We start from the raw sequence: 26,342 nt of genomic DNA, 5'->3' as shown, positions 1-26,342 counted from the left end.
AATGGCAGTAACACTGTAATTACCTACATTTTATTTTCTCGTTTTTTTTATGTTTCGCTACGGCCTACGAGCATATCTTATCTTTATTATTTATTACGATAAATGTGTTTAATATTATGTTTTAGTGTTTTTCTCACTACTTAGTACTCACTAGTCGGCACTAATCGGCGATTCATGCTGCTTGAACGAATAATATAAAATGAGTCAAAAATCCCAAAACAATATACTTAATTATTTTGCATCTGCACAAAAAAAGAAAAAACTATCCGAAGTCGATGCTGTACCAACAAAAAGATGTCCATTCGTCTATCTTTTTGTATAAACTCGTTGGTAACTTTATCATAAAAATCTAAATCTTTTTTTGTTATAATTATAATTTTATTATAAAACAATATTAGGACTATTATATTGTGATTAAAATAGTATAAAATGCACTTAAAATGGTTTTTACCTAAATTTTTATATTTATATTATAAGATATTATACATTAGTACATTAAATTCTACATGCATAAAAAAAAATTGATTCAATTTGAATTTCACGTGAACATTTTTTTTAAATTGTATAAAACAAAAAAAAAGTCAAAGCTGTTAGTAAGTGGAATTTAATTAAGAATATTGGAAAATGAACTAAAAAAGGGAAGTATGATTTAAAATTAATTATTTTTTAAAGTTAAACCAATGTATCAATCTAAACTATAGTTTTTAGTTTCATATATACATTTTTTTTTAATAACCCTCACCGAAAAAAAACCTGGGATGCACTATACAGTATAGTTTATATATTATATACATATATAAAGGCCAAATACCACTCGTTACTCATCGCTACATCTCATAAAAACTGCAAAACGTAGCAACGAAATTTGCAATAGTTTTCTCTAACGTTCTAGATGTGCAATAAAAAAGGATTTTTCGAAATGTTAATCTTAAAGAGATCCACAAACAATAGGGTTTGAGATTTGCGATGGAAATCGGAATTTTTTTGTTTATAAATAGTTACCATTGGTTACAGGTTAAAATTATTGTACATTTTATAAGTAGAAAATACTTTAAATTAATAAACCTATATATATTATATAAATAAAATGATTGCCATTGGTTACTTGGGCAGTTGATGTAAAAGCAATCAAATTGTTACGCTGATGGTTTCGAATAAACAAAAAATATGTCTAAAATTAATTAATTACTGACACGAGTATTACACCTACGACCTACCTACCTGATGATATACCTATCGCATCATCAAGTAGGTACCTACCTAAATGTTATCGTGGCTTACAGATTATAGTAGAAATAGTAGAAAATGTTTGAGTTTTGAACACCGTTACATCGCATATTTAACGACGAATTTATCAAAGCTTGAATCATAATATACTGTTTGCAATTGGAATTTTTAACAGGAAACGAAGTGCACGGGGTCAGCACTTCAGCGGTAAGCTGTAGCGGTATGTGTATAGGTAATACTATGTACTATATATTATTATTGTATATTATTATTATCGATATAGACGTGTAGTGACATCTCGTGGCGAACTCGAATATAATGTTAAAATATTTTTTATTCAAGGAGAATATAAACAATCTGATTTACGCCAAGGAAGTTGTAAGCCATGCAAATTTTATCAGCAGCTGCTGCTGGATTGGGGTATGGTGATATTGAAATTGTGATAATATTAATATTATTAAGGCGTTAGATGAATACAATTTCATAACACAACTATCTATTTTCCGATTCCAAATCCGAGGCCTCGATTCTTAATATCTGAACAGTACTTGAATGTACGTTTTGCGTTTTGTGCGAATAGTTCTACGAAACGATCACTGAAAGCTGCCACTCGCTTTTAGACGAAATTATAATCGAAGGTAAGGTATGAATTTAATTTGTTAAAGGTTCGTTGTTTTACCCACGATTGGGCATCAGATCATTCATAATATTTACTTATGGGTAAATGGGGTAAATGTTGTGAGTCTTGGGTCATTAAGTATTACTGATAATCGTGACATTTGGTACATCATTTCTATATATTATTTTATTTTTAGCATATCGGCCAATACTGTAATCATGGGAGCTGCTGCTTTACCAATTTTAATTTTCACCGGTTTCTGGGGTGTGGTCGGCATTGTGTTACCATTTATCATTCCCAAAGGACCAGATCGAGGGTAATTTAATTTTAGTCTCATTTGTTAAACAATGCTATAAGTTGAAGTAATTATGGATTTTTTTAGTGTTCAACAACTCGTGTTGATGATGACAGCAGCAACCTGTTATTTGTTGTGAGTATTAGAATGTTTAACATAACTTGTGTTATAAAGTGAATATTAATGAACAACATATTCATCTAGTATTTTGTATTGTAATACTATGATCTATCTTTATAAATTTATGTTTAGGTGTGTAACCAAGATTTTTTTAGGTGGGAAAAGAGCCCCCCTACCTATATAATAATATTAAATATGAAATAGACATCTGAATCATATACATAATACTGGGGTCGTAAACTTTTTTTGAGTGCCAACATTTGTAATTAAAGCTCTTAGAAAAATATTACACCCCTATACTAACATTTTTTCGTAGGATGATTTATTTTTAAATAATTCTCGTAATTTAATATCATCATCATTTGAATATACATAATATTATAATTTTAATTCTGAACGTAATGACTTTCCCTAAGAATCACTTAATGGTAGGGGTGGAAGAATGTTTACAAATCTAGATTACAAGAGACAAAAACATTTATAAGAATAAAATTGTAATTTTGAATGCACCTATTACATTAGATGAATCTAAGGACTTAATATAATTGTTATTTATTTACTTTACCATATTAGTATCTTTGTAAGATGAAGCAACCATAATTCATTATATAATGTATAGAGAATATGGCTGTATTAGTGTATAGTAAACATCAATAAACAATAACAGTAGAGGAGTAGTATTATTCACACAGAGTCTATTCTGCTGTCAATTTTAATAAGAAAAAAAGGAAATAAGGTCTATATTGTAGGGTTACCATATTTTATTTGGCAAAAACCGTGACAAATTTTTTTAATTTTATTTATTGATTTTCTGATTATACAATATAATTTGTAACACTTATTATATAGATAACATTTATTATATTTGAATAAAGAAATACATGATAAAATGTTACATTTTTAATCTGCGTCTGATGTGTTCTCCGTTGGCAGAAAGATCTGAGTTGTTTAATATTTGGCTGAACTATGTACTTTTTCAAGCAATGTTCTTGAATGTTCAATCAACTCATAGAATTTACTACAAGACATGTTATCATAACTTGTTTTAATTATTAATGAAGCCTCAACAGTACTTATGTCTAATTTATTTCGTAATTTTGTCCATGTACTATTAATTTATTCAACTTGTTATTTTTTAACTATATCTTGTATATGTTTTGTTCATATCTATCTCATATCTTACTTGTTACTTTTTTCGATCAAATGTCTAATAAAAGATAAAAAAAATTATTGAAGTCTCATTCTGGGACAATTTTCTGTGCCGAAAGACATTGTTGGGACACCGGGACGTATGGTAACCCTACTATATCAATCATTATATTAATACAATATTCACAGATTTATACAGACAAATGTATTATTCTTCCATATTCAATATTCTATTAACTATAATGTATATTATATAAATTATGCATTTATGAATTAGGAATATTACTATTTTGTTTTGGTTGAGATTAAATGGGATGAAAGTTGATTTGATATTTAAACCTCGTGTTCTTGATTTTAGAAGTCAAAATTTGATTTTATGCATATTGATTTATAATTTATAATATTTATGTATTATTTTTTAGTTGGCTGTGTTGTTATATGGCTCAAATGAATCCACTAGTTGGGCCAAAATTAAATCAACATACAATTCTAATAATGGCACGCGAATGGGTAGGAAATTTCCTTTATTTTTAAACAATTATATCATATTTATGCATATTTTTTTTTTTTCAGGGGAATTTAATACAGTAATTTCGATACAGATGAAAAATGAAAAATGAATCATAAGTTATTTGTTAATATTTAATCATTCCTGTTTTTTAGTTCTTTTTAAATTTTCCATTATTTATCCATCTGTTAAACACTTTTAGATTTCAATAGAACCACTGGAGAACATGGATCATTTTAAACTGTTTTAGTAATTTGTTTAATTATGTATGTATAAAGTATAATTTTAAAACTTAAAATGTATTTTAATTTTAATACAACACCAAACCAATTCATATTTATTATTACCTTTATTCAAATAGTTACAGTAGCATATGCAGGGTAGCCTAACCTAAAGCCTCCTCCTCAATGCCCGTGGTATGATTACATTAATATATATTTATCGAGTTTCAACTGTTGTTAATTATCGAGATTAACTATAGTAATATTTCTAGGTAGGCTGAATTAATTTTTTCAAAAACATTGTAATTGCAAACCAATTTTCTTAAAATGATGAGTAATTTTTTGTTAAAATATGAGCTACTTGAATGAGAATTCTTATTTTAAATTTTCAAGCGTTGTCTATATAAATTTAATGTTTTTAAAATTTTGAACTACTAGTTAATTGTGGTTTGTATTTGTCAAAATTTAAACCTTAAACGCTTATAAAAATAATTATGCCTGGGTATCATTTATATTTTTAAATAGCTATACCTATAATAAAAAATTATGAGAAACCTTTTAACATTTTTAAGCTGTTTGACCCAGAAAAACTTTTTATCAAAATTTTTAGTCAAACAACTAAAACGCCATTGTATAATTGTTTCTCCAAAATGCTAATCTATTGAATATAACTATGTGAGTTTCATTAACAATTGTTAACTCTTAACATTTGACTTGATCTAGTATGCCTACACAGTACTCAGGTATAATCCTTTATAAGCTAAAACTGAATTCTTATTTTGAATATTTGTATTAAAAGCTTAATATAAATTTAAAATCTGATTAGTCCACCTGAAACTATATATGTATTGCAGATTCAAAACTAAGATAAGACAATTCTTATCATTGAACTCTTAAATTAGTATAGGTAAAAGTAATTTATTATATTTAAGTAAGCTAAAAATTTCTTTCCATCTGGCCTTTTATGTATGGAATATTTTCAGTCTAAAATTTATAACTCAAAATAATTGAATTAATATAAAACAGAAAGTTAGTTCTCAAAGAATAATTACACAACTTACAGCTGCTTATTACACGTACGCAGGATGTGTGAGAGTGATGTTCTTTAATTCAAATGAACTAACCAACTTTACCTAATATATATTCTAATGTAGAGTACTCATTTAGTGCACCGGATTTACTTATCTAAAACAACATACAATAAATACATTCATTAGATAGCAGGGGCGTATTTCGAAATTTCTCAAGGGGGGGGGGGGCCACAAACAAAAAGTTCAAATTTGCGTACATGGGGCGTAGAGTTGTAAAATTTCTCATATAATAAAAATAAGTATAAAATACGGTGAATGGGGGGGGCACGGGCCCCATGTGCCCCTCCCTTAAATACGCCCCTGTTAGATAGATATAATAATTATTTATTAACGTTAGGATGCACAGTGCCACAGTGAACATAATATTTGCATTAGATTGTATTGGCTGTTGTAAAAACTTTAAAAAAATCGAAACAATTCACAAATCGTTTTTTATTAGAAATTTATAAAAAATATTCTATTTATGTTTTAGATTCAGTAACGTGCACAGGTTAGATGTTTCAAATTGTTTCGTCATTGGATATTATTTAGAATTATTTCCCAGGAAATTAACGAATATTCAACAAACGATTTTTTTCTTCTATCATTTTCTTTATAGATGATACAATTTTGATTCATTATTTAAAACCATTGATAGCTACCTATTTGAATTTTCTACATATGTTTCGTAGGGTTCAAAAATTGAAAATTTAATATTAAGAACCACGAAAGTTGTTATAATAATGGTTGAAAGTATAAGAGATACAATACTGATTATATATGTTGTAAAAACTTCGTGAAATCGATCTTTTCATGAAAAGATGACAATTTCGTGAAATGGAAACACGTTTTAAAAAAACGGTTTTTTACACTTTGTGAAATTCAAAAATATTTCACGAAATGGTTACTTATTTTAATATTCGTCACTACGTATTGTAAACATTTTTTATTTATTAGAGCAGGAAAATGAATTGTGACAACGACTGTTACATTTTAGACTACCTTTAAAACAAACACATTTTTGGGTTTGACATATTGACAAGCCACAAGCACTTTAACACGAACAACTTAACGGAAACGTCAAGTTTGATTATATCCATATTAACCTCGTGCCCATGTCAAATAATACAATAAATACATAAAATTTAAATAATATCTAAATTATTCTATATAATATACTGCAGTTACCAGAGACCAGACTATCTGAAATGTGTAGATGATATTTATTGGTTTTGGTTAAAGTCATAATCATAATGATGATCATAAAGAATTAACCTTGCGTGAAACTGTCCAAATTTTATCTGGAGGTCAGGAATTTTTAGGTTGTTCGTGTAAAAGTGCTTGTCAAACCAAAAGATTTATTTGTTTTAAAGAGGTAGTCTAAAATATAACAGTCGTTGTCACAATTCATTTTCCTGCTCTAATAAATAAAAAATGTTTACAATTCGGTTAATAAATTGATAGGATATAAATAAACTTTATTACTATTTACTATAGGTACATAATTATTTAAGTTAAATTTATAAGGGTAGAATAAGTTGTTAAATGTTGTATTTCAGTACACAAAGTGGACGACCACTTTGTGAAAAAAATTACACGATGTTATATTTGAGTGACCATTTCATGAAAAAGTGACCATTTCGTGAAATATTTTTGAATTTCACAAAGTGTAAAAAACGTGTTTCCATTTCACGAAATGGTCATCTTTTCATGAAAAGATCGATTTCACGAAGTGGCTACGACATATATATTGTAGGCACTATTTTTATTATTATTTTTAGCATTTTAAGTTCAAATTTGACGAAATTAGATATTTAAACGAAGAATAACGATTTTAGTTATATCTTGTTATAATTTAAGTATATTATTCGAAGCCTTGAAATGTTTAATGTATAATAATATATTGTGTACTATACACAATACATACAAATTGACATTTTGGGCTAAGATAAATTTAACCAACTGCATTACTATAATATACTACGAGTATTAGGTATATTATAATAAATAATATACGGGTCTTCCGTTTAATATTTACATATTTACTATTTACTCATAGTCATAGTGATGAACAGTCTTGTAAAAGATACTTTAAAAAAGTATTCAAGTGCAGATACAGATACTTTTTTTCAAAAGTATTTACAGATACCTACTTTCAAATACTTTTTTTTTTTAAATATGTTTTATCTTTTTTCCTTGGCCTAATGACCTTATAGATAAATTGAATTATTATTTATTAATCAACTAAATTATTTTTTTTTATTTTAGAACTCTAATTTTACTTAAATTAATTAGAATAAGAATAATTAAGTTAGAATAATTAAAAAGTAAGACGAAAAAAGTATTTGATTTTAAATACAGATACCTTCAAAAAAGCATTCAAATACTATACCCAAGTACTTTTTTCAAATGTATTTAGAATACGTATTTGAGTACTTAAAAAGTAATTGAATACTTTTACTCAAGTACTTTACAAGTCTGGTGATGAATACATAGGCAATTAAATATTGTTAACCCGTTATATATAGGTACTTACAAGTTGAAAATAGAGGCCTAGCTTTATATACTATTTATACCACAGCTTAAAAAATTGCAAGGCTGTGGCTTATACTAATTATTATGTCATCTTTCATCATTATTGATTGTTCATATTCCATTTAACATTAATTGTAGTCCGTAGGTAGTCCATAATAAAGGCATAAATAATAATTCATAACGACATAATATTTGGTATAGATAATTTATTCACTTAAACATGAATTACAAAATGTGATCGTTTTCATGATCTCTCAATTCTATACATTATATTGAAAATGATATTATTTACAATCTTGATTCGGAACATCGGAACATTCGGAACTAACACTGGATCACAATTAAAAGAACTAAAGAGGATCGCAGTCTATGATTGACATTGTTAAGTCCTAGTTTCCTTCCAAGATTTAACAAGATGTCAGCGCAATATTTGTTTTCTCTCCCGGACTCACGTTGCAACACAAATAAAACGCTTTCGCCTAAAATCACTTTTGTGAGTAAAAAACCAAACACAAAAATTATAAATGATAATATTTTAGAGGGTATTGCCTTGGTGTATCGGTTTTATATTTTATTATTATTTTACTATGTATTCGAGTTAGAAAAATAAGAATAAAGAAAGTTGTAAATTTTTTTTTATTGATCTTTATAGCTTCGACGACATTCGGCCATTAGCTTTATACATAATTTACATTATACTATTCTTAAAACTATATTTATTCTAATTAAATTTATTTATCTATTTTGGTTGTCCTGAGGAATGACATGATTTTTTCGGGTTGACAGTCGGGTCCGTTTACTCCAGTTGTAAATTTATAAATGGTTTTGAGACAATATTTACTATTTAGGCATTTTAAATTTTCATTTCCTCAAAAATATATTATTCCATATCGATTTTGTAATGGGTGATTTAAGATTTTACTTTAAGATTATTCAAAAACATAAAAAAGATTCAATGTAAATTGTAAATTCAATTTATCTAAGTTGCGCGTGGGCCAGCGAGAGTAAACAGTGTGCCAACATTCTCGGATGCCACACCCGCATATGTGTTTTCTTAAAAGTATGTAACATCGTAAAATTTTACGCTCAGCAGTTCTTATTTAGTTCCGTTAATTTCTATAAAAGGTCAATTCACTCAAAACTTCAAACTAACGGAGCTAAATTGGTAACATTTGATATGTTACGCACCTTGTAAGATGGAAACAACACACGCGGGTGTGGCGTCATCTTAAATCTATTTACAGTCACTTTAAAAACTTAATAGCTATTTAATTATTATAAAATTATAATACTAGACTTATAAGTACTCATCATAGGTTCTTAAAAGATTTTTTAATTTAATACATTAATTTCATTGTCATGATTGATTTTTTTTAGCATTTTTGCAATAATAATCAACTACCTAGCTACCTCAGCTAAGTATAGTACTGAGTTGTAAATATTTAATTGGCACATAATTCATTAAGGTAAAAAAAAAATACAGTTAATGTTTATTATGTTAATTATCGTATATACATCATATATATCGTATACCTATATAGATATCATATTTTATAATGATAATTTTTCAAAATTGTTTAGATGACTTTCTATTGTTTATATTCTTCGAGTATTTTTGAGATGAATTCTAAAATGCGCAATTGTATTACATTCTTGTCGTTGTTGACAGTTTTCATGAATTTGATCACCATATTGACGAATCTCTCGTCAGAAAATGACTGTTCAGGCTCTTTTATTTTTAGAATTTTTGAGCTACCTTCTTCACCACCATTAAAATCTTGAGTTTTTCCTGTTTATGATAATACAAAAACAATTATTTCAGGAGTAAAAATTTATATAGTTAATTCAATATTTTAGATTCTAAGCATACCATCGATTTTACAATGATATTATGAGCCTTTTTTACTAAAACAGACACTTTATCTGTTTTAGTACACGAAAAGTACCCAATCGAAATAATTCTTCGATTTTTAACTTCAGCATATTTTTTAATGGTTATATAAATCTAGTTCTTTCATTTGAGATGTAAAATCTGATTAAAATTTCGAGTAATATTCAAAAGCTTCGGAAAAAAAATAATCGAGGAAAAATGAGAAATTTTTACGCAAAACTATAATCTTTTGTAAAATCGATTTTGTAATTTTTTTTTTTGGTACTACATAAAAAACATTTTTTTCTATTTTACTATCATTTTCATTTTCTTTTGGCCATACAATTTTCTAAATAGTGTGACTATTTGAGTTATTTTAGGTATGAGGAATTTTTGGTTATTTTTATAAATGATTGACAACTAAAAATTATTTACTCGTTAAAAAAAGTTGAAAACTTAATAGGTACAAGGTGATACAATAATTTACGAGCACCTATATTTAGAATTTCGATAAAAATTGTAAAAACCATGATGACTTACAATTTTTTTTGTAACTGAAAATTCATATAATTTTTATTTTGATATCTTACATTCGAAAATGTATTACAAGATTTCTCATAAGCTTTTTTATCTTTTACCAAAAAAAAAAAAAAAAAATGTTAGCTGTAAAGTGGAAAGTCATACAATTTTTTATAAGTATGTGATGTTCAAATTTTTTCAAAATTAGAAATTAATATTTATTACTAATAATTCTCATAGAACGATTTTCGTAATTTGTTATAATTCAAAAGTAGTAGATGCCCCACATTTTTATTAAATTGAGATTCTTTTTAAGCTACTTGAACACACTTTGAATACTTTTGTATATATTATATTGATACAGTATTGCTATGCAAAACAGCAAAACATTTTAATAAAAGGTTTTAAATGGTATAACAGCAGTTCTTAAATATGAAGCACAATTTTTTGGTAAGGATTTCAAGTTCCTACTAACAGCATTTATTTCTAATAAGTAGTTAATTATAGTTTTAAGTTTGTTGGTGATTAAACTTTAAAGTTATGACATGAAACATGATCGAGATATAGTGGACCAATATTTTGCTAGTACTTACTACATTCATCTAACTTTTAAAGTTCAAATGTTAGTTTTTAATCAAATTTTAATATATTGAAATGAAATAAGATGAAATAAAAAATGTATTCAGTCCTAGGAAAAAAAACAATGAAAATGATAAAATAGTAAAAATCCTCTCATTTGTCATGACTTATCTACCTACTTTAATAACATATTTCAGTGGCGTAACTAACAGCAAATATTTGGGGTAACAAACACTTTTAAATACTTCACCTTCTCCAATAAGCATAATGAGTGATGAGTACCACTTATACGCATAATTTCCTCCTAAATTATTTTAAAATAATCATTATACTTATATATTATTATTATATTATACTTATCATTATACTATTATTATACAGTTTTATAACACGAAAATTCCGGTAAAACACGATTGCGTACGATTTTTGTCTGCAGCTTTGAAGCACTGTTGCCATTTGCTTTGAACTTATAGAACAGGGGTTACTTCCATAATTTTTTTTTTTATTATTATTGAATAACTATTTTTTATTATATTATTTTAACATTTAATTATTTTATTTAATGTACTATATTATTATAACATAGGTATTTATCGAAAATTGAGATTTTTAAGTGGTACCATAACTTGAGTCATTTTTCCAAAATTTAAATTTTACTGATCAAAAATAAAAACATTAATTTAGCAACGATGCACAGTAAATCGTACGCAATCGTGTAACGTACGCAATCGTGTTTTCAAAAAGAAACATCGTACGCAATCGTGTGGTACCCCGAAAATTCACAAATAACGTATTTTTTTCTTGATAACTATTTAAAGATAAATAAATAGTAAATACACACTGACGCGGATTTTTTTTACTAAATTATATAAATAATTTTGGGGTAACAAAATGATACTCTTGCCACCCCATAAAAATGTTTGGGGTCACGACCGCTACCCCTCGCTACCCCATAGTTACGCCACTGACATATTTCACAAATTTTTAATACTCTTTGAGATATAATAAATAATAGAAAAAATACAATTACATTGTGTAATTAATAATTATTAATAATTATTAATTACCTAACTAATAACGAGTCGAATAAACAATCACTGAATATTGAATGAATCAATGGTGAGCTTATGGGGGTTAATAGGGCCCCTTGAAGCCTTAAACATGGTAAGTTCATTGAATTAATACATTTTTTTTATTTAACTCAGCATAACTACATATGAATAGTATTTATTAATATCCTTACTTTTGTTCGACAGATTTGAGTATGAAGTCGATGGGTTTTGGTCAATTGATTCGTCTCCTGAAACTTAACAAATAATAATTAATTTAATATAAATACACAGTTTTTGAAAAAGGAGTGTAATTATTGAAATCCTTATCTTATTTAATGTCTATAACAAGTAATTAGTTTCTTTAATGATGAATATATAAAGTCTCTATGGCCATCACTTATTAGTCATTATAGTCATAAATCAATACCTAATAATTATTCATTAGTATTTAACAATTATTTTTATTACCAATTATATGGTATAAATTATCAGTATCATACTAAAGGGTTTTTTCCAAAAGTTAGATGAAACTAAATTTAAATATTTAGAAATTTAGTAGACTATTTCAAAGTAATCAGATACAATAATATAATATATAAAATACAAACACGATACAATTAACTACACATACATTTATTTAATTATTAATATTATTATTATTATGCTCTTACTTTTGTAGGATTGGGTAATACTTGAATTCATAAGTATTTGTTCTGGTAATTCAATTGTTGAATCTGAAATTGAGTAATCAATAATTATTCATACCTACTCACTTAGTTTTTCATATGAAAGCATAGGTATTATAAAATTTATATTATATTTTATATAACATTTTTATTTAGAGATGGGAACAAATGAACAAAAAATTATGGTTTTTAAATTGATAATGATAATTATAGAAATAAATATGATGTATATTGTAACTTATTTAATTTATGGGTAATAATAATAACATAATATACTAATGGGATATGCTCCCAGTTCATCAAACTCCACAAAATTATTTTATTTGTAGATTTTTTTTTCTGTGGATAGATTAGGCTGAATTTATATAATTAGTAGACTATTTTGAAATAAACTAAAGTATAATAATATGCTATACAAATGTCAAATACAATATAATTAACAAAGCTTAAATTTATTTTATGTTTAATATGCTCTTACTTTTGTTAGGTTGGGAGATACTTGAAATTGAAAGTCTTGGTTCTAGTAATTCAACTTTCAAATCTGAAATTGAATAAGCAATGATTAATCTAACCTACTCAGTTTTTCACATAAAAGTAAAGGTAATTTAAAAATTAAAACACTTATTTCTTTTTTTAAGTGTTGGTAACAAAAATGTATTGTTTATAAATTAATATTTATGATTAGGGTTCAAAAGCTATAGGAGTTGCATATTGTTCTGTATCTGATGTCGAATTATAGCAGACTAAGCTAGAAATTAGAGCTATAGGTATAAAGTTGAGATTAAAAATTGAAAATTAAAAATGCATACTTTGCGTATTTCGATAATTTTAGAGAAAAAGTGCTCATTTCATTGATTTTCATTTATTAATAGTTCTTATAGTACTAGTATTTTAGAATAAAATCTTAAACGCCAACCTGTAACGCGCCATATTTTTAAAATTTTTTTTTTATATTTAAGAGTTTTAAACAATACAGTTTTTTTAAATATATGTTTTAGAATTTTTTTTGTGTATATTAATAAATAAATACATTTTTTGCATATTTCTCATTTTTTCATGCATATTTTACTTTTTTAGCTACTATAACTTCCGGATATTTTTTATGATAATATATAATTTATTTTTTATTGATAATTGTAGATTTATGTATAATTTAAGAAGTTAAAGGGATTTTCTGACTGTTCACTTAACTTCCAAGCACTATTTTATTTGTAGATTTTTTTTTCCTATAGTTAGATTAGACTTAATTTAACTATTTGGTAAACTATTTTAAAATAAGCTAAAACATAATATTACATACAAATACAATATAATTAACTAAGCTTAAAATTTATTTTATTATTAGTATCAACTTACTTTTGTTAGGTTGGGTAATACTTGAAGTTGAAAGTCTTTGTTCTGGTAATTCAACAGAGAAATCTGAAACTGAATAAGTACCTAATAATTGAGCTAAACTACACAGTTTTTCGTATAAAAATGTAGGTAATTAAAAAATTAAAATACTAATATATTTTTATTAAGAGTCTGTACATCAAAAATGTGTTGTTTTTAAATTATTATTGATTTTTTCGATTTCAATAATTATAGACATATATATATATGTATAGTACAAAAATAATTTTTATTATAATATACTACGGGGACTTTTTTTTTTAGTTGTCGTCATGGTAACTAAATTTATATATTTTTTTTACAATGTAAAGATTTTAGGTTTTTTTTTATGGATTTATAGTGCTGGGTTGCTCCCTCTGGCCTCTACTTCCTCGTTCTTGATTTAGTCTTTTTAAGGCAGTGGAAACTTAGTTTTTTTTTTTTAAATCTCCTAGACCACATTTATAATAAAAACATATATCTCTTTAAAGGCTATAACTGATTAAAAAAAATACATGCTATCACTATGCTTAAAATGTGTTCACAAGCCTCAAATAAATACAAAGTGGAAGAGACTTATCTACTGTTTATCAATGGTGGGCATTAACTTGATAAAAAGTTAATTTTTTTAAACTTTTTAACTTAACTAGTTAATTATTTTTGTTTTCAACTTATTAACTTATTCAGTTAAATTTGTATTGTTTTAACTTAACTTTTTAAAGTTAATTATCATTAAGGTGCAGTTAAGTTAATAAGTTAATTTTAATTTTTTTTTATATATCACGTGGAACCAACAGAAAACTATTATTCTTTCGATTTTGGTAATTTATTTTTCTGATGTTATAATACCTATCATCAATTCATGATAATCAGATTAAATTTTAATCTTCACTAGTTAATACTATTAATATTAAAATACTGATAAGCGTCTTGGTAAATATTTGTATAATGTATAAATTAAAATACTAGGGCAATTAATGACTTATGATTATTGTGACTTGAAAAAAAAATTAAATTTTTTTTAACTGAGTTAAGTTTATTTTATTTTTTATCTTAATTTTTAACTTATCTAGTTAATTTTTTTTTTTAGTAACTTTTAACTTAACTGAAGGCAATTTTATTGAATTAACTTAACTTGCCCACCTTTGCTGTTTATAAATAGCATAATTAACAATAAGTACCTACCACATTTTACAAAACTTGAACTCTCAACTATTAAATATTTATATCCTTTGAAATTGACATATTTGGCACTAATCAAAGATAATGTGCTACCTATAGCGTAGAGAGTATCAACTTTGTCACCAAAAAATTTAACTTCAATCTAAAAAATATAATATAAGCATTTATTAAATTATTTCTATTGCTATTTAACGTTCATAATATTATTTCCTTACTAATAGTGTACTATCAACCATAATATGTCCCTTTCTGACTTGCTGATTTTGAGCATTAACTGTCTTTTCACTATCGAGTTGGTAACATACACCAATGACATCTAATAACCAATATGAATATATAAATAATAATATGGCTTGGCGTTGCTGCGAATTAATTAATAAAAAAAAATCAATAGATATAAACAATAATTTACTTACCAATTATCATTCCAGAAGGTAGAGTGTTTAATTCTGCTGCTGATGTATATTTATGAATTGGCAGGTCACCATTATCCATCTCGTTATTATTTATAATTTGTATTATTGAAATACTTTCCAATATTATTTGATACTTGTGCTTGGTTTTTTTATAATCTTTATTAACTTCTCGTAACATACCATTTTCAATTGTTACAACATTGTTAACCTAAAATGTAATATTATTATTTCTCATTTCTCATTCTCAATAATAATAAATATAAATATTGGTAACACACCCAATACCAAATAACCGATTTTTGGTAAGTTACCATAAATTTCAAAATTATTTATTTTAAGAGAATGTCCGAGTAGTTTAAAATTTATATTTACTTCCTCTGATCAACTGGCAATCTTATCATGTTTAACATAAACAAGATATATTCAGATAATATTGTTAATTATGGGTTTTGAATGATTTTAAAGTAAATTATATATTACAAAAAAAATATAAAGAATATGTTTGAAGGTTTTATGTAAAAATGTTGTGTTTTATTTATTACCTAATAACCCACCACCATAATTCCGCTACTAGAGTATGGAGTACTTTGAAACATTAACATCAAATTTTGAATAAGCATGTAATTAGTATTAAGTATATATTTTAAATTTATATAGTATATGAATGTATTAGGTGTACCATTGATATGAGTACATCCTAACATTCCTAACATTTTTTCAGCATTATTAAGTATATTTCATGATATTATTTCTATTAAAATATTTATTTTATTATTAATTTTAATACAGTATATTGAAATAATTTTTGATAAAACAAATGCGTTTGAAAAAACCATTGTGTGTATTGTGTACATTATATAATGATATATTTTAAAAACTTTAATTACCCATAAATTATATCTTTAAGTTACAATAAAAATACTAAAATTGTTATTATTCATTGAATTATTTAGTTTTGTCCAAATTTGAGTTTAAAATATCTATAGAAAAAACTATGTTTCTATAAATTTCAGAATTGTTTGTTAAAATAAGAAACTATGAAATACTTATGAAAAAAATGTTTTCAATTTTCAATTTCCAGCAATAAAAATTGAACACCTTGTAAATTACCATATGGATTACAAAATTATTTAAATGTTTATAAAATAAATTGTACTGATGTATCTTAAATAGTTTTCATCTCTCATACAAACTTAAAGAGAACCTTGTCTTAAATTTTCAAGCTTATTGACCAGACTTTAAAAAAAAAAAGTAAGTAATAAAATGTATAGAAAAAATCTTCACGTAAATTAAAAAAAAACTACACGAGAGTGGGTGGGTCCACCGTTATATTCTGGGGAAGTAAAACTTCTTTCATAAGAATTGAGCCAGTGAAATTATAAGTGAAATATAAATTTTAAATTATATACAGATTTTTATAAAAACAACAAAGGTAGAACAACTGTTACTATAATAACAATTGATTTTTCCACCCATATCTCTAGAAAGAAGTTTTACTTCTAAATTAGCACAATATATCATTAAATTTTATCATACGTAGAAAATGTTTAAATGAAGATTTGATATAAACTTCAAGCAAAAGTTATTATAGTTATTTGTTTTTGAATAGGGTGAATTTTACGGGTGAAAATAATTAATATCAAATGTAAAAAAATCAAACTTCAAACGTACTTTAAAAATGAAAGTAAATTTACGCTATTTTTTTTATTTCCTCTAAAAATAACTTAAGAGGATCCTTGTATTATATTTTTTGAAGTTTTTTGTCGAAGTAAAATTTTTTCATCAACTGTATTAAAAAAAAATTATAAAAATCAAAATTTCCTTCACACATAAAGAGCTCAACATTTTTTGATAATTATGATATTAAGAGAAGAAAATGATAAAATACATATTTTGTGAAAATGTTAGGTATATACATTTACATATCTTTTTTGGGTTACTCCAAAAAACAAAATTGATTTAACATAAAAATTTCGGGTTTTCTTTAATTTTGTTGTTGTTATTCCAGACGCTTTTGAAATGTACTACATAGTCATTTTTACTTTTCAAAAGTAACAAGAAAAAGTACTAGAAAAAATAATTGTATGTAGAAAAAAATACACATTTAGATGTAAAAACCAATGCTACATTGCTCCACTCAGATTTTAAAATGTGCGGACTTTCAAAAAAGTAAAAACTTAGTTAAACAAAATTTTGTTATGCAATGACATCAAAATTTTAAAAATTATTTGACTTAAATACTTCAACAAATCACCTTAAACATTGTTTAGGTACCTACTTATTGTTGCTATTGCTATAGTAAATTCAAAATAAATAGTACCTAATTTCTTTCATAATGTTTTAGAATTTTTAAAAGTGAACTTTTTTTATTAAATTAACACTGAATTAATATATTTTGACATAAATTAATAAATAAATAATAATAAATATATTTACTTTTAGTAGCTTAGATATATTTTCGCAGTTTTTAAAAGCTACAATTTCTATCTCTGAACTGTCATCAAAAATTATTGCGTTGAGATGAGATCCACTTGAATTTCTATTAGGCTCTACTTTGAGATACTTAATCCTTCCTTTTACAATGAACCTAATCAAAATAATTAAGCATTTATAATTTTTACAAGTGTATGTAATATTTTAATTAGACATAGGTACTTACGGTTTTTTCATGTATGATTTATTTATGTTTTTGATTTTTGCAGGCTGCATTTTGATTTTATAACTGTACTGTCAACATATAAACATTACAAAATTAAAATTGTCGCAGCTTGAGAGTTAGGTAGTAATGGTGTGCACTATTTGTCATAAATTATAATTATTAAGCAAACGAATTATTTAAAGGTAAGATTATTATCTAGGGCATCTCGTGGGCTTCTTACTATAATAATATTTTAATTTTAAAGTGAGTTATGATTATCTTAAGATGTATAATTAGATTGATTATCTTTAATTTTTATAAGAGATCAATTCACTCTAAATTTTAAACTAATTAACTATAACAGAGTTAAACGTAAAATTTGTTATGTAACGCACTATTGCCACTATTGCGAGACAAATACAACATACAAAACATGTGGGTGTAGCCGTCCTCTTAGGTAGTATCCTTGTAACCTACCTAGTTTAAGTAGTTTTTTTGCGCTCGGCCTGCTAGATTTTAAAATTTGGACCTTTCCTTAGTTCCCCGTCCCTGCTGTAATAGGAACCTATATACGTAAATAGAATAGTGAATGGTTCAATGGTGCAATATTTGTGTTAAATTCGAATAAAATAATTTGAACCTGTTGTCAATATTTTAAGAATTTCTTTATAATTATGGAGAGGAGTGCCTACACTAGACAGTAGTGGCTATACTTATTTTATCATTGATTACTATAGGTAGTTAATGATTTTATGAAGCCTAACAAACGAGTTACAATGCATAAGTATAATTTATAATCAATTATAATAAATTAATAAGTACCTACCTATATCATATATTATATGGAGTATAATAATATATAGGTAGGTATCCATATAATATCATGACATTATTCGACAAACATTTATATTAATGATATAATATTATACCTTCGCTTGTCATTAAATTATTATGATGGTCCATAGTCCTATGAACTATGGTAACCGACCATAAGTATAATATCATCGATTTAATGTTAGTGTGTCGTCCATAAGCATTATCACACACAGGAAATGCTGAACAGTGTGCGAATACGCTCACGATCTACTCAAACAAGGCAGGCTTCAAAATAATAAACATATACGTCATATTATTTGATGGAGAAAAAATTAATTTAAGTTAACATAGTACCATGTATAGGTATGTATAGTCATATATAGGTACTCGTATCGGATATGATCCAACGGCTTTATGTTCAGAATTACCTATGTGAAACTTAAAAAAAGGGCTGTTGTCCATAAGTAAAAAAAAATTATCTTTTTAATGAGCGCTAATCGATTTTATAAAAATGTGTATTTTATTAAAATCAACGTTATTATTTAATTAAGCATTTACCGTGATATTGAAATTAGTTTAAAAAATCAGTAAAAATAAAAATAATTTTGAGTATTATTTTAAATTAGTTAAACAAGTATCATGAATAAATATATTAAACTAATATAATAATGAGTAGGTGCCTCAAAATTAAATTTTAAATTTGAAGCCAACTGTCATCAAACATTCTAATCTGGAATTTTGTTTTTCTTTATACAAGGTCCAAATTTATGCATTGGAGATGACTATAGATTTACAATTTATTTTTTCGTTTTTATCCCACTACCAAGGTACAAAAGAGCAAATTTGTTTTGCGCTTTCAGATTTCACCGAAAAAAAGGCACTTCCATTGTTTGTAAATAATGTAAATACTGCATTCAAGTCAATATTAAGTTGTCTACGAATATAATGTACACACGATTCCACAAATCATTAGTAATAGTAATATAGTTATAACAAATTGGTTTTATTTTTGAATCTGAACAAATAAATAAACCTATTATTTACGCGCTTTAATTATTGTTTTAAACAAGCATCTACTATAATTATACTTATACACGACGTAGGTATATTAGTAATTCCTGAGATATTGACTGATTCGCGATAAAATAATAACCCTGTGTTGGGATCCCTTGGCTGTAGTATTAAGAATACACTATACATTAGATCATTTTAGCTATGTAAGCATCATATTGTCTTTTACATTTTTTTTTTTTTTTTTGATACTTATATGACAACGCAATCGCCGGTCGACGTTAGCATTATGAGACAGTCGTAAAATAAAACCAGCGATTCCGTATATAGACTAGCGTAAATTCTATTTTATTTTATAACGGTGTTTTAATATCCAAATAATTAAATAAATAAATTATCTTTAAAAAAAAACCAATTGTTTGTGTTGAATATTCCTTAAGAGTTAATAGCGAACAAATAAAATAAATAATTAAATCAACGTCGAACCAGGAATGACGAACAACGGACGGTATCGGTTTTAACACCTCACACCTGTACCCAACTATGAATTTTTATTAGACGTTATGCATTTAGGATAACTAACAAAGGCTAATGCTCCCGGGATTCCACGTCAGAAGTTATATTATAACTATTTACTATTTAAATATATAATGTCTACATTATTATATATTACCTTATAAAATATATGTGCGATGACTTGGGTGTTGACGATCGGTCGTTGCTGATTTTGATGTTGACCGAACGTTCTGGGTTCTCTGTATTAGATCGACGACGATGAGCAACTACAGTGACAACTACACTGGTATTGACAATCGACTGCCGAATGCCGACGAGCCGACGCTACACTGATATGGTTAAACTGCTGTAGTCGTGAAATAACTGAAAAATGCCAAAATGGTTGACTCAGCAACACGGCCAATTAAACTGCACAAATAAACGGTAAAATTGTTTCCTTCTCGAAACCCATTTGCTGACTAAGGACCTTAGCCGATGTACGACGATCGAAAATAGCTTAATAATTGAGGATGCGAATACAATAAATACCATAGTCCATATAGCTATTAGGTATATTATAAAATTCCAGTTGTCCACCCCCCAAGAGTCGTTTATTCTATACACGCCGCTTATTGTCCTATATGACCTACATTATAAAAACAGTGTCACACATGGACATTACAGGTCCTTTTGTGATGTTTAGTCCCTACTCCCTCCACAGAGTTTATTTATGTGTAGGTACTCTCTACAGTCTCAACGATCATCAATAACAACACATAGCATTGTATTACTGGGACCACGTTTGTTATGTACTTATGTATATAAGTATATAACCAGGGGCGTCATTTGGGGGGTGGCAGGGTGTGCGGTTGCACCCCTTACTTTTAGAATGTTACAATTAGCCTGCGCCTTGCTGAAGCCTAACATAATGCACCAGCCTCGAATGCACAATTATTTATATGATTAAAATCAAATTGTAATAACCGGTCTATAATGTATGGAAATAATTGAATGCATGATAATATACATATACGTATGAATATCTATTTTTATATGGCCTGGTGAAATTTCAAAATGGCCTGCTTGAAACTTCGCACACCCGAAAAAAAACCTGAAATGACGTCCCTGTATATAACAGTATAACTGACAAAAAAGGTCATTATTATACCATTTATACAAAATAAATACATGAGAATATAACGATCCTCGCTGATGCTATACGTATTATAGAATATAGACGAAAACTTTAGTAGGTACACTATATAGTACCTACTTTTAAGCCAATGTCCTATTATAGTAAAGAGGATTATTTTTTTTTTTGCTTTCAGACGTTTTCCTACGAAAACATTTAATAATATGTAAAGCATAATAATATGCGGAAATTACCCGTTTCCGCCAAAATTTGAAATGACCGATTCCGCCATCACCCGTTTCCGTTCCCGTATTTTTAAATTAACTGTATAGGCACACGCAGTTTATCATAATGGTAAATGCATTTTAGATTATGAGCGGAGCGATGAATGTATTGATTTTACCATGATGTGTGTGTGTTTTTTTTTGTCTGTCATCACGGAATCGCGGAAAAAAAGTCCCGATAAATATATAAATACATAAAAAGTCATATAATATCATAAAAAATGTTAATTACTTACTTAAATCACATATTAAAATATAGTTTAATTTAATTTAATACAAAGTCCCGATAAAAATGAATGAAAATATATCGAAATTTAAGTATAAATAATAAATATGGTAAAATTGTATTGAAAAATACATTAAAGTTACATAAAAAGTCATATAATAAAATAATAAAATGTAATACAGTAATAAATAGTCAATAATAAATACATTTAAGGTACCTATACATATAATTATAATAATAATGCTATAAAATGTAATATTATAATTAGGTACACCTCTTCCTTATATTATGGCTTACGGCTGTTAAAAAATCTAATACACCGATATTGCCTGCTTGTATTTGTATAAATAAATTTTGCAGACGTTTTTCTACTGTCCGAGTTTGCCCTAGTTTTTTAACAGTTTTCGTATCTCCTACAGCATCTAAAGCTGATTTTGCTTCATCTGCGGAAATTTCCATTTTTATTTTTATAATTAATTTCCAAATAGTTGGATGCTATTATGTCCACAAAGTTTTGAAAATCGGTTATTCCATCCTTCTGTCATATTATTTGTTCGATGCCCTCCTACTAAAGTGGCATTATGTACATTCCACGAGGAAGGTGAAAATATAGGTGGAATTTTTCGAAAATGCAAGGTAGAAGCTGAACCTACACGCCTATAGGTACCATTTACATAATAAGAATCAAAATAAGTTAAAATAAGGTCTTCTGCATCTGGAGGCATTATTTCTTTTAGACATGTCATTCCGTCCAGTACTTTATCCTGTGGTAGGAAAGCTAAACCATCTATCATGCCGCAATATTTTCGAAAATTATTATCTTCTTTATAAATATACCAGACAAACCAAGTTTCTGAATTTTTCTATGTGTCGATTGACACAAATGATAAAAACATCCGTTAATCGTAATATGAGTTCCAAAAATATTTTTTGCAGCATTTATGACTGCTAATTCAAAAACTAAATGTAAAAATTTCGGATCTGGGTACAAGTCACGATCTTGACATTCTTTTAATAAAATACTAAATATTTTTTCATATGTAGATTGACTTTTTTTCTGCAGAATGTAATATACTGATGTCACAAATACGGAATTTATTTGTACACGAATGACGTATAATTGTTTGAAAAATTCCGGGGCGAGGCCAAAATTACCGTCGACGAACCAGGTATCAGATTTGGCCAATAAAGACAAATAATTATCAGTGGCGAACATTAAAATTCTATCATCAGAATTTGGGCCATTGTCATACAGCAAAAATCTTTGATTTCCATATTCCCGATACTCTCCCCTAGTAAATTGAAAAATAAAATGTATTTTTAATGACTTAAAATTATGTGAAAAATATTTAATTAAATACAATTTAATAAAGTAATCAACTGGAGAGTATCTAGGTTAAGACATTAAGATACGTTTAGTATAATAGTTCATTCAACGTAGGTAGGTACTTAATTTAAATCAAAAATAAATTAAAAATTACTTTTAAAAATTTACAATATTATTTACCTTCAATAATTATTTCGTTTCCACAAGTAGGTTTTGGTGGATCATTACATCTGTGGTTTCTGATTGTTCTTTTTAGATACTCTTCTTTTGGCAATTCAGCGAGTATACTTCGGGGTACGTTCGATACCACTTCCGCGAAAATTTGAGCAGGTAAATCGTTAGTTAATTTAGCTTTTTCCACCATTAGATTTTTTATTTTAGTCGCAGAAATAAGATTTTCATTTGATTCATGCACATGATCGTTATTTACAGAAATTAAAGTTGGCTAAGTTATGTTTAAATCAGTTTTTTAAAAACATGGACACTTCATAGAGCTGTTTTTTGAACACCTCCAACGAAGAAAATCAGAGCATTCTTTGTGGAAATTGTACAAAAATCCCTTATGCGCAATATGAGGGTATTTTTTTTTTAGAATTAATTAACTCCAACTCCATTTTTTAATTTTAAACTGCGAAATATATAAAATTTAAAAACAAACGTATAAACGATACGATACGATATTATGTCGATATTATACGATATCATCTAAAAGACTGACAACAGTCTCATTACTACCTATATCATGACCGTGTCTGATCTCTGATGTTCGGAAGTGGGGAATTTTCTAGTGTACAAATCAATATAGGTAGATAACAAATTTATTTTATACCTATCTATACATCACACACTACAATAAGTACAAAGTACAACTGTACAACTGCAGTATAAGAATAAGTATTTTGGTAAATTTTCCAGTAAACCTTTTTTTCTATTATTTATTACTTATTATGGTAGATGACAAATATATAATATGTACAAGCATTTTATTCATTACACTTACACACTAAAATACGAAGCACAACTGACTTTTTTTCCCGATTACCGTCATCACGTTTTGGGGCCGGCATTAGACGACTATACAGTAATGTTACTGACCTACAGTCTAAAACAGTGGTTTTTTTTTTTTTTTTTTTTTTTTAAACGGCACACTGTGCTCCTCATAATATTTTCACGGCACATGTCACAGCTATATGAACAACGTTTGAACATATTTTCTTCATCAAACGCTTTTTTTTTAGTCATTATTAATGATAAGTGATAACTAGAGCTCGGATGTTTATGACAGCATATTTTTTTCGCGAAACCAGTATTGTAACAAGTATGACTAGATTATTATAATGTGTAAAAACTAATTTTGCATATTCGAGCATATTGATTATTTCTTGATTATTTAGCATAATATGTTATATTATAAAATATAATTTATAAGTATAATATTAAAAATTGTCCATATTATTATCACTTATCATTGTTAAATTGTTATATTTCAATAATAAAAAAAAAAATCATCCCTAATATTATCGTGTTAATGACTCAAGAGTCATAAAATTAGGAGATTAGTTATGTATAAGCCAGCGGCGCAGTGGTCAATGGACATGGAAGTTGATGACATTGTTAAATTCAAGTTTATATCGATCAACTTTGTAGACGTAGAGCGGTCGTTTTAGATTTATTATAACTTAATAACCAGGGCTTTGCACCTGAACGAAACCCAAAACCCGAAACCCCAATTAACCCGAATAAATTTGCAAAACCAAACCCGTATAATACAACACCTGAATGAAAAAATTAACACCTGAATTAACCAGAAACCAGAATTAATATTTGGGTTAACCCAAAACCCGAATTATTATTAAATACAAAGAAATGAGTGGCATATCAATTCGTATGTATTTTACGCAAATAAGAAGATAAGAAAATAGTTGGCGTTATATTAATAAAACATAACATAATAATATTATGTTGTATCAACTATTGATATTGACTGCAACTGTATAATTATTAATTCTCGACGATATTATCTTTAAACACGCGCGTGTATTACCCTTATTTGCTTGTGTTGCTTGTGACCTGCGTTTAGTCATGACTTGTGATCTATTCTTTTATCCATGCTTGTGATCACAATAATATACAGTGTCAAACGTGTCTATACAGTGTACAGACTACAAATACAATAGAATATAATATGAAAAATTAATATAAATTTAATGAATTAATATTAAATATAAACCAACTAAAGGTGTAGAATCTAGATCATTGTTTTATATTATTTCACAATATTAAATAATTATATTTGTGTTATCTAACCTTTGTATTCAACAATACTAACAACAAAATTATGTTTGATCAAAATAAATAATAAACAAGAAGTTTTTTTTGTAGAAAAATGACTTTTTAATGGTAAGTATGATTTTAATGTTTTTTTTTAAAATTATATTTGCTTTAAAAATAAAATAAAAGTACAATACCAAATTCGCGTCGAAAATCTCATGTTAATTGATATAAAACATGGGTATTTTTTAACACCCGAATTAACCATAATTAACCCAAATAAATTTACATTTAACCATAACCAGAAAAGTTCATTAACCCGAAACACCCAAATTCAATAACCAAAATTTTCCTTAAACACCCAAAACCCAAAACCCGAAAAAATTATTCCGGTGCAAAGCCCTGTTAATAACATATTATCGGATTATCGGAAATTTTACAAATTTTAAAATATATGGTCGAGCAAGTTAGGATTACCCTAAACCTGATTCCACGATAATGTTGTATTAAATATTTAAATTTGATGGTAAATCTTATAATATATTATGTATAGTTATTGTCAGTTAATATTAGACATTACAAGTTCACATGTGATATAATTTGTATACCATTAATTATGGATATCTTTTCGGTCGAACAATTAAGCCACTAAGCATTTTATAAATAACTTGATTGAGCATAAAATTACTTGTTTTCATGTCATTTATAAAATGAATTGCTTTT

General features: G+C 26.7%; 2 protein-coding genes across 6 annotated transcripts; one reads left to right on the top strand and one right to left on the bottom strand.

Annotated features, from left to right (window-relative positions):
* The first annotated feature begins 1,677 nt into the window (after positions 1-1,677).
* Positions 1,678-4,254, top strand: LOC107171555 (V-type proton ATPase subunit e 2-like). Its single transcript, XM_015521805.2, has 5 exons — positions 1,678-1,865; positions 2,043-2,162; positions 2,229-2,276; positions 3,833-3,920; positions 3,984-4,254. Exons 2-5 carry the CDS (start codon positions 2,065-2,067, stop codon positions 3,999-4,001), a joined length of 252 nt encoding a protein of 83 aa, XP_015377291.1. The 5' UTR covers positions 1,678-1,865; positions 2,043-2,064; the 3' UTR covers positions 4,002-4,254.
* Positions 4,255-7,933: 3,679 nt separating this feature from the next.
* On the bottom strand, positions 7,934-24,052 carry LOC107171923 (replication protein A 70 kDa DNA-binding subunit-like). Of its 5 annotated transcripts, none has more exons than XM_089220289.1 (12): positions 23,529-24,052; positions 20,558-20,763; positions 18,079-18,146; positions 17,856-18,006; positions 15,420-15,627; positions 15,219-15,319; positions 15,007-15,145; positions 13,807-13,875; positions 12,929-12,991; positions 12,436-12,498; positions 11,956-12,018; positions 7,934-9,533 (listed from the first exon to the last, which is right to left on the bottom strand). In XM_089220289.1, exons 3-12 carry the CDS (start codon positions 18,126-18,128, stop codon positions 9,334-9,336), a joined length of 1,107 nt encoding a protein of 368 aa, XP_089076415.1. In that variant the 5' UTR covers positions 18,129-18,146; positions 20,558-20,763; positions 23,529-24,052; the 3' UTR covers positions 7,934-9,333. The 5 variants fall into 5 exon arrangements, with proteins under 5 accessions (XP_089076415.1, XP_089076419.1, XP_089076418.1 ...); XM_089220293.1 differs by having other exon boundaries at positions 13,807-13,869; XM_089220292.1 differs by having other exon boundaries at positions 18,079-18,141.
* Between the last annotated feature and the right edge of the window lie 2,290 nt (positions 24,053-26,342).

Source organism: Diuraphis noxia, unplaced genomic scaffold, assembly GCF_037042655.1.
Source record: "Diuraphis noxia isolate RWA-SAM2 unplaced genomic scaffold, SU_Dnox_SAM2 contig0002, whole genome shotgun sequence".
Classification (NCBI taxonomy): domain Eukaryota; kingdom Metazoa; phylum Arthropoda; class Insecta; order Hemiptera; family Aphididae; genus Diuraphis; species Diuraphis noxia.
This window is presented reverse-complemented; position numbering and strand designations above follow the sequence as displayed.